Here is a 14,915-nt window from a genome sequence, read left to right as displayed (position 1 = left end):
GGCAGTTCAGTGGTAAACATTATGGGTTGTATTCAAAAAAGAGGAAGAGACATGTCAGTGTCAGACATCATACCCATCAGAATATTCATGCTGCTGCAGTAGTTGCTGGTCTGTCAGCTGACTATGTCTGTAGGGGCTAACTATGAAACATGTCCTTGTCGCTCAACCTTTGCCCCCACCCATTTATGTATGGGTGTCATCTGGATCCCTTGTTTTAGTGGGTTTTGAGGTATGGTAGGTCTGTAGCAGGTAGCTTAACCTACAGCTGCATATGCTGCAGGTTGCAGCTGCTGATGCAGCCTAAGACACCTAGGGGCAATGTGAACACTTTGGAGGACTGCAGCCTGTATGTGTCACTGAGTGGGTAGTGTCAGCTCTTTCATTACAGCAGAGCCAGGGTGAGGGTACCCATAATAGTCCAGTTGAGGCATGTGCTTAGGTACATATGTTATGTAACAGTGCCAATCAGAGAGTATTAGGCAACATACAGGTAGGCTATACCAATATGTGCAGTGTGTCCCTACCTATAGGCCTTTGCCTTGCAAACATGGGTAGCAGTTAATTCAGTAGCAGCAACCTATTGTGGTTAAAATTCATGACTCAGTCATTATATGCTGTACTCTCAAGAATGTAGGTGAAGTGCAATACACTGGATTCAAACCCAGGACTATGGGTGGCAAAATGTACTGCCTGCAAAACATTTAACAGACTGAGCTACAGAGTCAGTACTGCAGTAGGTGTGTTTGCAAGATATATGTGCATGCCTAGAGTCTGTGACACAGGATTTGCATTAGCATGTGTTTTGTGAAGGGTATGAGGTATGACACTCAAAAGTCAGTCATGATTTTTTAAATTCAGTCTTGAATGCCAGTATTTTACCAGCCAGATATGTTTGTGTGAAACTGTGCCAAATGTAGGGGTTACAACTGTGGACATTCTGCAGCAGTGCATATAGTTGACAGATATACCTGCTATCCCAGGCCTCACATACTGTACATCCATTTTTATTTATATGGCTGTGTACTGGTGTAATGTTTGCATCACAGTCGCAAATACACTCCCATCATTCCCACTACATGTACTTGCAGTGTGTCAGTGGCAATCAGTATATATTTCTGGAAACACCTGTTTTAGTTCAGAGCTGTGTGGCCTTGCGGGCTAATGCACTATGCTGTAGTAGACAGGGGCTGGTGTCCAAGACATGGCAGGGAAGATTATTTTGCAGATGTGCCTAACATTGTGAGAAACACATAAGATGATTAAGGCACTTTTAAACAGTGTTAAGCAGGTTTGCTCAGGTTTGCACTATGCTTAAATGCGTGCTAAATTTTAAAAAGGAAAAGAAAAAGGGGATGATAGGAAAATGGTAAAATGGGGGTGAGCAGGGTAAAAATAAACTGAAATTCAGGTAGGGTTGTGTGGGAAGGGTGTAGAAAAGGACGATAGTTGCCATTTTTTGTACAGCAACAGCTGAGTAGGTTTTACAGAATTTGGAATTTTGAGATTCATACCCCAGATGGAGGGCTTAGTCAACATATATGTGTTCACTAATTAATGTAATAATTAGTTGTGTCCAGTGGACATGTGTGCAATATGGAGAGCTATGTATGGGGCAATGTTTTTTTTGTGGGACAGGTGCCCTTTTTTTAAGGCGAGAGTGGAATATTGGAGAAAGGATATAGGTAATGTGTGGGGAGGTAGGTTGAGTAAAAAAGTTTGCATTTTCAGACAGACAAGACAACACTCAGGGGCAGTGTGTGACACATGAGCAGAGTAAACACCATGGATGGGGATGGTGTTGTGAAATCAAAGGTCCATGTGCCCCCAGACTGCAGCAGTGTGTCTGAGCTCCCCACCCATGGGCAGACAACACTGCTGCCTCACTGCTCTGAAGCTGGTTGTGATGGAGGCTGGGCGCTGGGGCCACCAGGCCCCTCCAGGTTGATGAGTCTGCCCTCAGTTTGGTGCAGGCATTGTTCATACTCACAATGAACTATCCTGAGCGACAACCCCCTCCACCCACACTCCCAGGTGGGCGGGCCCCGTCCCCTGAGGCAGTTCCACCATAGTTGGTGCAGGCTATTGGAGGGACACCATGGGCTTGGGTCCCATACATGGTGGCACCCGGTGCCATGGTTAGCTGAGGTAGTGTAGGCAGATCAACATGAATTGGCCTACCCAGTTGAGTTGTGGTGTTGAGGTATTTTAGTGTGTATGTGTTAGTAATGAACAAAACATTAATTAGTTATAACAGCATGCCAGAACATTACAAATAACAGAGTAACATAACAATGCATAGTATATGGAACACAACAATAAGTATGATAACAGTCAGTGTAGTAACAGCATGCAAGTAATAGTTATGGCATTAGGTCAACAACATAGGTAATTCAACAAGATATGTTAGTATGCAACCATTGTAATAAATAACAATAATAAAAGACAAGGCCCAACATAAAATTTAGAGTACAGCATATGTTAAAAGTAAACCATAACCAATATATAACAATAATAAATTATGATGAAGATAAGGGGTGGGGGAGGAGAAATACAGTCCACTAATATCAGTATAGGCTAAATAGTTTGCAACAGTACTGTTATATACTCTACAAGTCTGTGCTTTCTTTATATATAATAGTGCTTAATAGCTGGTGTAGCATGTACATACCTCTCAAGCTATCCACAAGGGACAGTATGGGTGAAGCAGTAATATCTAAAGGTACACAACTACAGAGGACTATTATATGTCAGGTGGATCTATAAAACTACCAATGTGTACTGTTAACTGATGTAGTGTGACTGCGCTATTGACATAATCATGATGATGATAGAGCTGTGACAGAGTGATTAGGCAACAGTGATTACAGTCCATGACAGCGTGACACTTGAGAGACATGTATCGTGTACAGTACAGAGAGTAAACAACTATCATGCCATCCTTTTCAGGCATGGGGTTAGACCATCAGGAAATGTTCAGAGACACACAAGGCATACATCCATACCAAGATTACACATTATATTTATTGTATTATCTTTTATTACAATTGTACTTGTTGCCTTTCTTTTATAAAATTTTATATTCTTAGCACATTTTGAATCAATGCTGTTAGTCTGTTACATTTGAACACACAAATTATTAACCCATAATAAGGGCTACTGTAATTACCTTTAATTCCTGTGGGGTGAACATCTGTTAACAATACATAATTGACTCATTAATACTTATTAGTATTTGCCACTGGATTCTAATCCTAGTCTGTGTGTGACCAAATGTATATCAGACACAGCATTTAACAAACTAAGCTACCAAGTCACTGCTATCGACTGACTGATATTTGCCTAGAGCTTACCTGGAAAACAAAGTATGACCTGGTAATAGTAGTACAGTTGCATACAAGACTGCAGTGGCAGTTGAACACACATGCATGAGATTCATGCATGACAGAGATACTAGGTAAACTGTGCATTAATACATAGAATGCAGGTATACACCATAAACTCTGAGTGGGTGGAAATATGTGTGATGTGTACAGACCATATCAGAGTATTGGTTGGCTACCTGACCCTTATACAGTTTCAGCTAGTATATTTGCAGTCTACAGCTATTACAGATTCATACTTGCCTGCAGCTCTGTACCTTGGAGCAGGAATGCAAATAGTTGAAATGCAATGGTTCATACAAGACAGTCCTAATATATACAATATAACTTGGGTGTTCCTGGTATTGCTTCAGATGTTAGTGCAGAACAAATGTCATGATGCATATATCTTGTAGTATAGCTCTAAATCTACAGTTTGGCATAACACTCTTTCTTAGGTAAACCTTGAGTCAGTTAGTGGTACTCTTTGTGTTTTTATTTAACATGAGATGTCATACTCAGTTTCATGAACAACAGCCCTACTTACACACACATATTGCACAACACAGCTTTCTTCGGGATACCTTAATGCAGTTATTGGCATATTTTTGTTTCTTTATTGCACAACAGTTGATATAATGCAGGTGCTGCAATGCAGCTGTAATTCCACAATTGCAGTAGAAACTTTATTTCATTAACATTATCAAGTGTAATGCTTTAATCTTTATTCCACTATAGTTGGCAGTAGTCAGTTATTGCAGAACAGGCCTACATCCCCATTTATTGCAATACCCAAATCTGTAATGTATGTACCTACTGGCAGTGAAATTATTACTCTGACTTGTGTAGTTCACTACAGATTGCAAATTATGCTGTACTTACCACACTCACAGCACAGCCTGGCCAGGTACCCTGCATGGGCCTCTAGGTTGTGAGCTCTCTCCTCTGCAGCAGTACATGGAAAAGAACATCATTATGCATACCTGTCTATCACATATTCAGAGTAGGTATTGGTAAAACAATGGTAACAATACTTACAAATTTGTGGGGCATTCCCATCCCGAGCATCCTGGACCCAGTTGACCAGAAGTCCCCCCCCCCAATGCTTCAGATTGTTATACTGATGAGGGACCTGCTTACCTGAGCAGAGGATACCTGTAGCACTGGTGAGATTGCATGCCAGCCAGTCCCAGACCTCCGCCTTGTACACTTATCCCTGGAACTAGCCCTCCAGCAGCCAGTGTTCATGGTCTTTCATTAGGAGTCCAACCATGACCCTGGACTGCAGAAAGCCTCACAACTGCACCAAGAAGTGTGCATCCTTTCCTACACCTGCCATAGTTCCTGCACAGTTTAAACTCAAACTGGCTATGCTGTATTCCTGCGTGTTGCACTTAATATAGCCTGTTTTCCCACCCCTACACACCATTTGGCCATGTTTAAAAATGTGGTGTGGCACTTGGACTGAAAAAACCTGCTTAGCTGAGCTCAGCAGTGCTTAAACTGCTAATGCTTTGCAATTATTGGCACTGCTCAAACCAGCTGAGATGAGCTCAGCAGTGCTTAAACTGACAAACCTAAGCAGTGCACAAACCAGCTAGGTGGAAATGTGCAGTGCCAAGCGGTGCTAAAATGGATCTTGTTTAATCAGGGCTGGGCATTGCTTAGCAGGCCTTAGCAGAGCTTAGCTGAACACAGCACATCAGGATTTAAAAATAATTGGCATAATTTGTAATTGGAAAATAAATGTGTAATAATCCTTCTGTGTACTCAAACCCTGCACCTACTGCACATAAGGCTGTTATTCTTACCATTTGGCTACAGTGATGTGTAGAATGCTATACTTTTACATTTATCTCTCACCTACGTTTAAGCACTGCTGAGTACTGCTCTGCACCATGCAAACTCACTCAGCTATTCTTAATCCTGACCTTTAGATTTATAATTAAATGTATCCGGTTTCTGTTTTTAGATGTCTGGCACATGTCCATTGCTGTGCAGTGTGCAATGCCATGCAAACATAACAAAAAAAATGTAATACATACTCATACATTGATTTACTGCACTTTGACAGTGCAAGGGTTGTGTTACTCATCTTTGGACACAGTAACATACTTCTTACACTGATTCAGTAACCATGTTACATGGCTTTCCCTCAGTAATGCACCTTCATTAATATGCATGGCACTCTACTGAGGGAGAACCGCATACATGGCCACTGTACCTTCCATGTAGGCTGCACACTATGCCTACACAGATTTTATTAAATTTGGGGGTATGTATTCCTGAAATATAGATGTGTTAGAGATGTTTCCTCATGTAAGTTATTTTAAAACATTAACAAAATAATTTAATGCTTAATGTTTATAATTTAATATTTATAATTTAATATTTAACACAAGCTAATATTCAAGATTAATATGAATGAATAGCATTTTGAGTATTTCTATGTAATATTTAAATTGAATTGGCTATATATGGCTATTAGTATAGTAGCTAGGATAAACAGTTCTGAAACAGTGTTCTAGAAAGGATGAGAGTATAAAATTTTGAGGTGTGTATTTCTTTTAATCAGATCTGGCAGATTATTTGGAAGAGTGTAAAATAAATGGTTTTATCTGATGTTTCAAGAAACATTGATGGTGGTAAGCTGAGGTGCTTTCTGAACACAGCACATCAGGATTTAAAAATAATTGGCATAATTTGTAATTGGAAAATAAATGTGTAATAATCCTTTTGTGTACTCAAACCCTGCACCTACTGCACACAAGGCTGTTATTCTTACCATTTGGCTACAGTGATGTGTAGAATGCTATACTTTTACATTTATCTCTCACCTATGTTTAAGCACTACTGAGTACTGCTCTGCACCATGCAAAATCACTCAGCTATTCTTAATCCTGACCTTTAGATTTATAATTAAATGTATCCGGTTTCTGTTTTTAGATGTCTGGCACATGTCCATTGCTGTGCAGTGTGCAATGCCATGCAAACATAACAAAAAAAAAAAATGTAATACACATCCATACATTGATTTACTGCACTTTGACAGTGCAAGGGTTGTGTTACTTATCTTTGGACACAGTAACATACTTCCTACACTGATTCAGTAACCATGTTACATGGCTTTCCCTCAGTAATGCACCTTCATTAATATGCATGGCACACTACTGAGGGAGAACCACATACATGGCCACTGTACCTTCCATGTAGGCTGCACACTATGCCTACACAGATTTTATTAAATTTGGGGGTATGTATTCCTGAAATATAGATTTCTTAGAGATGTTTCCTCATGTAAGTTATTTTAAAATATTAACAAAATAATTTAATGCTTAATTTTTATAATTTAATATTTATAATTTAATATTTAACACAAGCTAATATTCAGGATTAATATGAATGAATAGCATTTTGAGTATTTCTATGTAATATTTTAATTGAATTGGCTGTATATGACTATTAGTATAGTAGCTAGGATAAACAGTTCTGAAATAGTGTTCTAGAAAGGATGAGAGTATACAATTTTGAGGTGTGTATTTCTTTTAATCAGATCTGGCAGATTATTTGGAAGAGTGTAAAATAAATGGTTGTAACTGATGTTTCAAGAAACATTGATGGTGGTAAGCTGAGGTGCTTTCTGAACACAGCACATCAGGATTTAAAAAGTAATTGGCATAATTTGTAATTGGACAATAAATGTGTAATAATCCTTCTGTGTACTCAAACCCTGCACCTACTGCACATAAGGCTGTTATTCTTACCATTTGGCTACAGTGATGTGTAGAATGCTATACTTTTACATTTATCTCTCACCTACGTTTAAGCACTACTGAGTACTGCTCTGCACCATGCAAACTCACTCAGCTATTCTTAATCCTGATCTTTAGATTTATAATTAAATGTATCCGGTTTCTGTTTTTAGATGTCTGGCACATGTCCATTGCTGTGTAGTGTGCAATGCCATGCAAACATAACAAAAAAAAAAATGTAATACATATTCATACATTGATTTACTGCACTTTGACAGTGCAAGGGTTGTGTTACTCATCTTTGGACACAGTAACATACTTCCTACACTGATTCAGTAACCATGTTACATGGCTTTCCCTCAGTAATGCACCTTCATAAATATGCATGGCACGCTACTGATGGAGAACCGCATGCATGGCCACTGTACCTTCCATGTAGGCTGCACACTATGCCTACACAGATTTTATTAAATTTGGGGGTATGTATTCCTGAAATATAGATTTCTTAGAGATGTTTCCTCATGTATGTTATTTTAAAACATTAACAAAATAATTTAATGCTTAATGTTTATAACTTAATATTTATAATTTAATATTTAACACAAGCTAATATTCAGAGGTACTGACTATATATGTGGATGAGGACATAGACTGATAAACTGTTCCTATCACTCATCTTCTTTATGAATATATTGCATATTGTAAAACTGTTCAGTTCATACTTTCATGAATATTATTATTCTGTACCTGTTTGTTTGATCTACTATATTGTGGATAGGTAATTCCATGAATTCAGTTTTTTCTTATATGATTTTGTGCTTGGATCATCACTGAAAATAGTTTATGTACCAGTTCACCTACCCACTTATCAAATAGCATATATATACCTAGATAACCTAAATAAATAAATAATAAACTGAGCATTTCTACCTTGTACTCAGCTTCTGATGCACCATTACAGTCCAGTGCAAGGTCTACAGCAGTATAGCAGCTGCATTGTTCCACTGGTCAATCTCCTAATCCCCTCTATCATCATTTGTGAGCAAGAGCCAAAGATACTTAAGCTCTTCTGTTAAGGAAGCTGCTCCCTCAACTAGAGAAAACAGTCTTCTATTTTACCAGGAAAGAACCATATTATCTGACCTAGAAGCATGGATTCTCATCCAATCTGTTGCACACTCAGCAGAAAACCACTGCAGTTTACATTGAAAATCAGAGTCACTTAAGTCCAAAAGGACAGCTACATCTGCAAATAACTGAGATGTAACCCTAGCACCTCAAACTTAATGTTCCCCAAAACAGAGCATCACCTTCATATCCTTGTCCATGAAAATCACAAACCAGAGAAGAAACAAGGCCTTGTGAAGTCTATAACTATTTTGAATGTATTTTGTTTAGTACATTTCTTTCTAACAAGAAAATAAAAATGCCCAAGTGCACTGAATGTCTTGGTTTAGCAACAAACTTAGCAAAACCAAAAACATGTTGAAAGAACCCAGATAACTATAATCTTTGTTTTTATTTATTAAATATGCACCTACCTTATTTTTACTAATATCCTATTTTCACAAATTACAGTTCCTGCACAGTGATTTATGCAATTAATTGTGATCATAATATTAATACTGGTACAACAGTCATGCAATTAAAAGCAAGGTTAATATACCATGTACATGTCCCGTCATACAGGAAATTCTGAAACTAATATGATGAATACACTGTAACAGCAAAAAGAGATATTGATTTTAGGACTTCTTCCTGTGTAAGAAAATGAACATCCATCAAAGCTGAAATGATTTCAGCAACATGGATCAAACCAAAACTTATTAAAAAAAAGGTAAATAAAAGCTTTTTTGCAGGACTCTACCCCCTCCCTATCCCGATGTGGAAGGATGCCTCTACCAAACCCTCTGCAAAATAGATATACAAACTACAGGATCATACAGCAATGAAGAAAAGATAAATTCCCCATCACCACTATAAAGTGATCTCTCATAATACCGACAGTGTTCAATAACATTGCATGTTTGATAACTCATACAGTAGCATAGTTTATTTGAAGTGACCATGCAATGAAACAAAAACCATCGACACACACACACACACATAAATAAATATAATAACATATTTTCATTGAATCACATTTCACATTCTCAAGAATCATTGAAAAATTTCATTGAAAACTCACTTCACTGAAAACTCTGTTTTTCAAATAGAAATTCATAGAAAATATACTAAGTAAAAGTAACCAAGAATGGATTTTTGGAGATGAAAAAGTTCCCCTGTGCTACCACTATGGAGTTTTTTTGCTGCCATATCCATTTTACTTAAATATACTAACCAAATGGTCACCAACATATTGGAAAAAGACCTCCACCACCACAAGCACACACACAGACACACACATACACACACACACACACACACACACACACACACACACACACACACACACACACACACACACACACACACACACACACACAGTGAATCACTTATGGTACACAAATAGATACTATGTCAGCAGTGACTGACCATAGGTAAAATTACATGCTTGGCATGACAACTGGCTAGATAACAATGTAATATGCAGTATATATATATATATATATATATATATATATATATATATATATATATATATATATATATCTGGGTTCCTATTACATTATTGAACTTCCAGAAGGTCGAACACCAGATGTTCGAACTTGGAAGATCGAAATGTGATAACATCAAAACATCAGAATAGCAAATACACTAAACCTTGCATACACAACTATCTATGCACTAACCTTAACCCAAACCCTAACCCTAATATCCGTCACAACCATACACTTACCTTACCTGCACCCTAACCCTAAAGTCCATCACTATCACACACTTTCCTTACCCGCACCCTAACCCTAAAGTCCGTCACTATCGCACACTTACCTTACCTGCATCCTAACCCTAAAGTCCATCACTATTGCACACTTACCTTACCTGCACCCTAACCCTAAAGTCCATTGCTATTGCACTCTTATCTTACCCACACCCTAACCCCAATGTCAGTCACAATCACACACTTGCCTTAACCTGTTCTATAATTTTCGCACCACAGTGGAGAAAATGTCGAAGCCACAGAAACATCCAACCAAATTCTTTCCCTGAGAAAGAATATCAGACTTCTGCTACTTCGACATTTTCAACTTTCGATCTTCCAGGTTTGAACTTCTGGTGTTCAACCTTCTGGAAGTTTGATTACATAATAGGAACCCATATATATATATATATATATATATATATATATATATATATATATATATATATATATATATATATATATATATATATATATATATATATATATATATATATATATATATATATCAGCTGTTCTGGTTGCCTATTACTAAGCTTCCACAGTTTTCTGCAAATTGTATGTCTGTATGCACTTCAGTCTTAAACAACAGCAGACTAAAAATATATGGTGTAACAATGGTACATAGCACTTTCATGTTTACTGCAATTTACTTAATTAAGTATGGGGCCTTGTATTTGTCCAAAATAACAGGTTTGGCAAGAATCTTAAAACTCTGCATTTTATACTATGTCACACTAACTATAATTGTCTTGTACTAACTGTTATATACCACTGATACCCGTTTCTCTTGAGTGGGAGAAATGGCTATTTTCCATTGCTTGGGAATATATTTCATTGCTGGGTGACCATGGTGGTGCAGTGGTTAGCATTGCCGCCTCTCAGCAAGAGGTTCTCTGGTTTGATTCTTGGCTGGGGTGCCTTCTGTGTGGAGTCTGCATGTCCTCCCTGTGGTCACATGGGTTTCCTCCGGGTGCTCGGGTTTCCTCCCACATCCCAAAGACATGCTATAGGTGGAGTGGACACTCTAAATTGGCCCTAAGTGTGAGCGTGTGCATGTGTGTGCCTTCTGTGCAATGCTGGGTTCCAGGCTGGCAACTTGACACTGTAAAACTCCACTGCCAATCATGAGCGGACAGGTGATCCAATGTGGCGACCCCTAAGTGGGAAAAGCCGAAAGAAGAAGAAGCTTGCAAAAATAAAAAAAAATGAGAAACTGGGTATTGAGTATGCATATTGGATATGGTGCACTGAATTAGGCCAGTTATAGAGTTAATATATAGATTTCATTCCATAGACATTGACCGGACTTTTGCACTTGTTGCCTGAAATCAGTAAGACCATAACACTGGTAAAATGTGATAACTGGTGTAGTTGTTTATTGGATATGACATCTCCAACAGAGTTTAAATATTTTTTGTCATTAATCTGCTTATGAAATGCTAGGCAATTTCCTATTGGAAGCTGAAGTTGTGGTTTCATGACAGGTTTTAAGTACGCGTCATTGAAGTTAATGGAGTAACTTGCTTATATGCTCATCATTAATGTATTTACACACAGATTCAGTTTTGAGAGACTTAAGAGATTTCTGTGGGACTTGTACAATATGGATATAAAGTTATTTGAGGTACATTGTACTTTATAATTTTTTACTAATAAAGTTGAAGGTTCCAAAATTGATTTTTTATGGTGCTAAGGAATGTCATGCAGTTTGAAGGTCTCTGTCTTGTTTAGTGATGTGAAAGAACAGAAGTAACAAAATAAGGATGTAAACATATTGCTCAATTGATTTAAGAGTCTGGTTAAATGGCAATACCTCTGGTATTAATGCAAGTTTTTTTCTCCAACAGATAGTAATGACTGCACAAGGTGTGTAGATGATCAGTGGCCAACCTATGCTCATGAAAAGTGCATTCCTAAAACAATCGAATTCCTCTCCTACAAGGAACCATTGGGAGCTTCTTTAGCTGCTACCAGTATAAGCTGTGCCATCATTACTGCTTCTGTCCTCTGCATCTTCATCAAATTTAAAGAAACACCAATTGTCAAAGCCAACAACCGAGACCTAAGTTACCTGCTTCTGTTTGCTCTTATTCTCTGCTTCCTGTGCTCTTTGATATTTATTGGCTATCCAAAAACAGAAACATGCCTCCTTCGTCAAGCTGCTTTTGGTGTTATTTTCTCATTCTGTGTTTCCTGCATATTGGCTAAAACAATTACAGTCATCATTGCTTTCACTTCCACCAAACCTAACAGCCCTATGAGGAAATTGATGGGAACTAAGACACCCGTCTCTGTGATTATATTCTGCTCATTGATCCAAGTTATCATATGTGTTGCCTGGCTTTCTACTGACCCCCCATTTCCTAATGCCAACATGGTCATAAAGCCTGGAACAATCATTATGGAGTGTCAAGAAGGGTCCTCAACTGCATTTGGTTGCATGCTGGGATATATGTTTTTTCTCTCCCTTACTTCTTTTGCAATCGCTTTCCTGGCAAGGAAGTTACCCGCTACTTTTAATGAAGCACAACTAATAACCTTCAGTATGATTGTTTTTGTCAGTCTCTGGGCTTCTTTTATCCCAGCTTACCTCAGCACTCAGGGAAAATACATGGTTGCTGTAGAAGTATTTGCTATCTTGGCTTCTGGCTCTGGATTGCTCTGCTCAATATTTGTTCCTAAGTGTTACATTATTTTGTTGAAGCCAGAAAAGAATACCAGGAAACACTTAACTGGCAAGACAGACCATAATACTATGAAATGATGTTCTTATCATTTGCATTCCATTATGAGGAAAAATATTTTAGTATAAATTAAGACATCCACAGGTCATTTAGCAAAACAAACTATTTTGTCTGCTGGTATATTTAAAATATCTTGTTGTATTGCTGCTACTCAACAACACCTTCGGCAACAGTAGAAGTCTAGGAAGTTTTTCTGGTTGATCAGGTTCTGCTGCTCAGGTGGTGATAATAACATATGAATGCCAACTCTCTGTAAGCCTTTTTGTTCCTTTGTTTTGTTAAACTTCTGCAATGCTCCATCAGAGTCTTCTCCAATCATTGGTTTGTAGAAATATTATTATAGTAAAAAGTTGAAAATCATGTCTTTAAATGTCAAAGACACCATTTGTGGCTTTCCTACAGGCAGTCACTAAACATTCTAGTGTAGGCTTGTCTTCACTGAAATTTCAGAATTTCATTTAAAAACCCTTTTGGTTAACTTGCAAAAAGGATGACCACTATTCACATCAAGATGAATGTTTCATTTTTATAAATAAACTAATATGCATTTATAGAATAATTAAAGATTCTAGAGTCTGATTTCAGACCACAGTTCCCTGTAACAATGTATAATTCTGACTCTGCTTATACACAAAAGTTGTTCAAATAACATCCAGCGTTATAAGCAATTTGATTAGATTCTGGTGAAAAAGATTTCATGAATGTGAGAATTCTTCAATAAATCAGCTGCAGCACTCGTCTGTCTGAAAATAAAGATCTGAGATTTCTGATAAAATACATGCCTATGTGATAATTTCTTAATAACCAGACAAGGTCTGCAATGACAGCTTTTTCAATCACAGGAACTTAATAGGAAACACCATGGTTTTACAGCAACATCATGGAGTAAAATGTTGAACAAAGGGTCTAAGAGCTTAAACATTGATAGTTATCTCTCTCTGTATTATATCTATATCTATTTATTTATATATACAGTATATATAGTTTTATCTCTCTCTCTATATATATAGCCATATCTGTCTATATCTATCTATCTATATATATATATATATATATATAGAGAGAGAGAGAGAGATGTGTATACATAGACATACACATGTATATGCTGTTAACAAGGTGTACATTTGGTAATGAAAATTTCAGCGTATTACCTCTGGTAACTTAAGGAGCTTGTTGTGTTTTACACTGGAAAATTACAGAGCACCCACAAATCCTTAATTTTTTTGAAAGTATTCAGGCAAGTCAGAATCTAGAATTAGTGTGGGAGATAAACAGATTATGTTTCTGAGATTATGATGGAAACACAAGGCTAAAGAGCAACATCCCATATCAGTATATTCTGAGACCTTTAAACATTAATCTGTGGCAAGGTATACAGTAGAACGGCTTCTCTTGGTTTGGTCACAAGGTGAAATTCCACAAGTGTCAGAAGACCAAAGAAAATGTTATGTAGGAATACAGCTTCAGTCTCTGTTTTCCATAGGAAATCATTGCTAATACAACTTCTAAGTGTGCACTGGCAACAGTTCCCTTCTTATGGTAGATTTCTCCCTTCAGTGAGTTACTGCAACCATGCAGTTGGTATATATAAGTTCGGGGAATGTGGGGGGCTTTCCATCTCATCAGGTGGTAGGGGGCCATGCCCCCCCCCAATGCTAAGTTAATATTTTTCATTCTTCTGTGTTTTGTGCATTATTGTTTGCATGTCCGATGCTCAGCATTATGCAGATCTGTGACATAACAGAAATCATTATAATTTCATAATTCATTTGTCTACATTCCCTTCTCACCTATACATGATGGAAGAATATAACTAAAGCCAAATTAAGTTCTATCAATGCATTAGAAAGATGGGCACACATATAACTATTACAATTATTGGAAACAGTTCTTGCAATGTACTAATGTTAATCTCTGAATCCCAGAAGTCTATGTGTATTACAGGGTTTTCTGTGCTACAGATTTATGTGTAACATTATCTAGGTCATGAATCATTCTGCTAAATTAAGAAAAAGCTTCAGAAATAAAAATGATTACTCTCTCTTTAATTCAGTAATATACAACAGCATGAGATGCTCCAAACAAGTCTATATCCTATTTTATACAGCTTATTACAAGAATGCTGGAACACTGATCTACAATACTACATATAAATTTCAAACATTGTAATAATTTACTTATTTTCAAAAAATGCATG

General features: G+C 37.3%; 1 protein-coding gene across 1 annotated transcript in view; it reads left to right on the top strand.

The window, feature by feature from the left end:
• LOC122814116 (extracellular calcium-sensing receptor-like) overlaps positions 1-12,738 on the top strand; it is a 172,358-nt gene extending 159,620 nt beyond the window's left edge. The window contains exon 5 of the mRNA XM_044086732.1: positions 11,822-12,738. Within this exon, the coding sequence (XP_043942667.1) occupies positions 11,822-12,738 (917 nt within the window). The remainder of the gene's footprint in view (positions 1-11,821) is intronic.
• The last annotated feature ends 2,177 nt before the right edge of the window (positions 12,739-14,915 follow it).

The sequence above is a fragment of the Protopterus annectens genome, chromosome 10.part0, assembly GCF_019279795.1.
Source record: "Protopterus annectens isolate FY-2018-M chromosome 10.part0, PAN1.0, whole genome shotgun sequence".
Classification (NCBI taxonomy): domain Eukaryota; kingdom Metazoa; phylum Chordata; order Ceratodontiformes; family Protopteridae; genus Protopterus; species Protopterus annectens.
The sequence above is the reverse complement of the archived record's forward strand: the minus strand, read 5'-3'. Positions and strand labels throughout refer to the sequence as shown.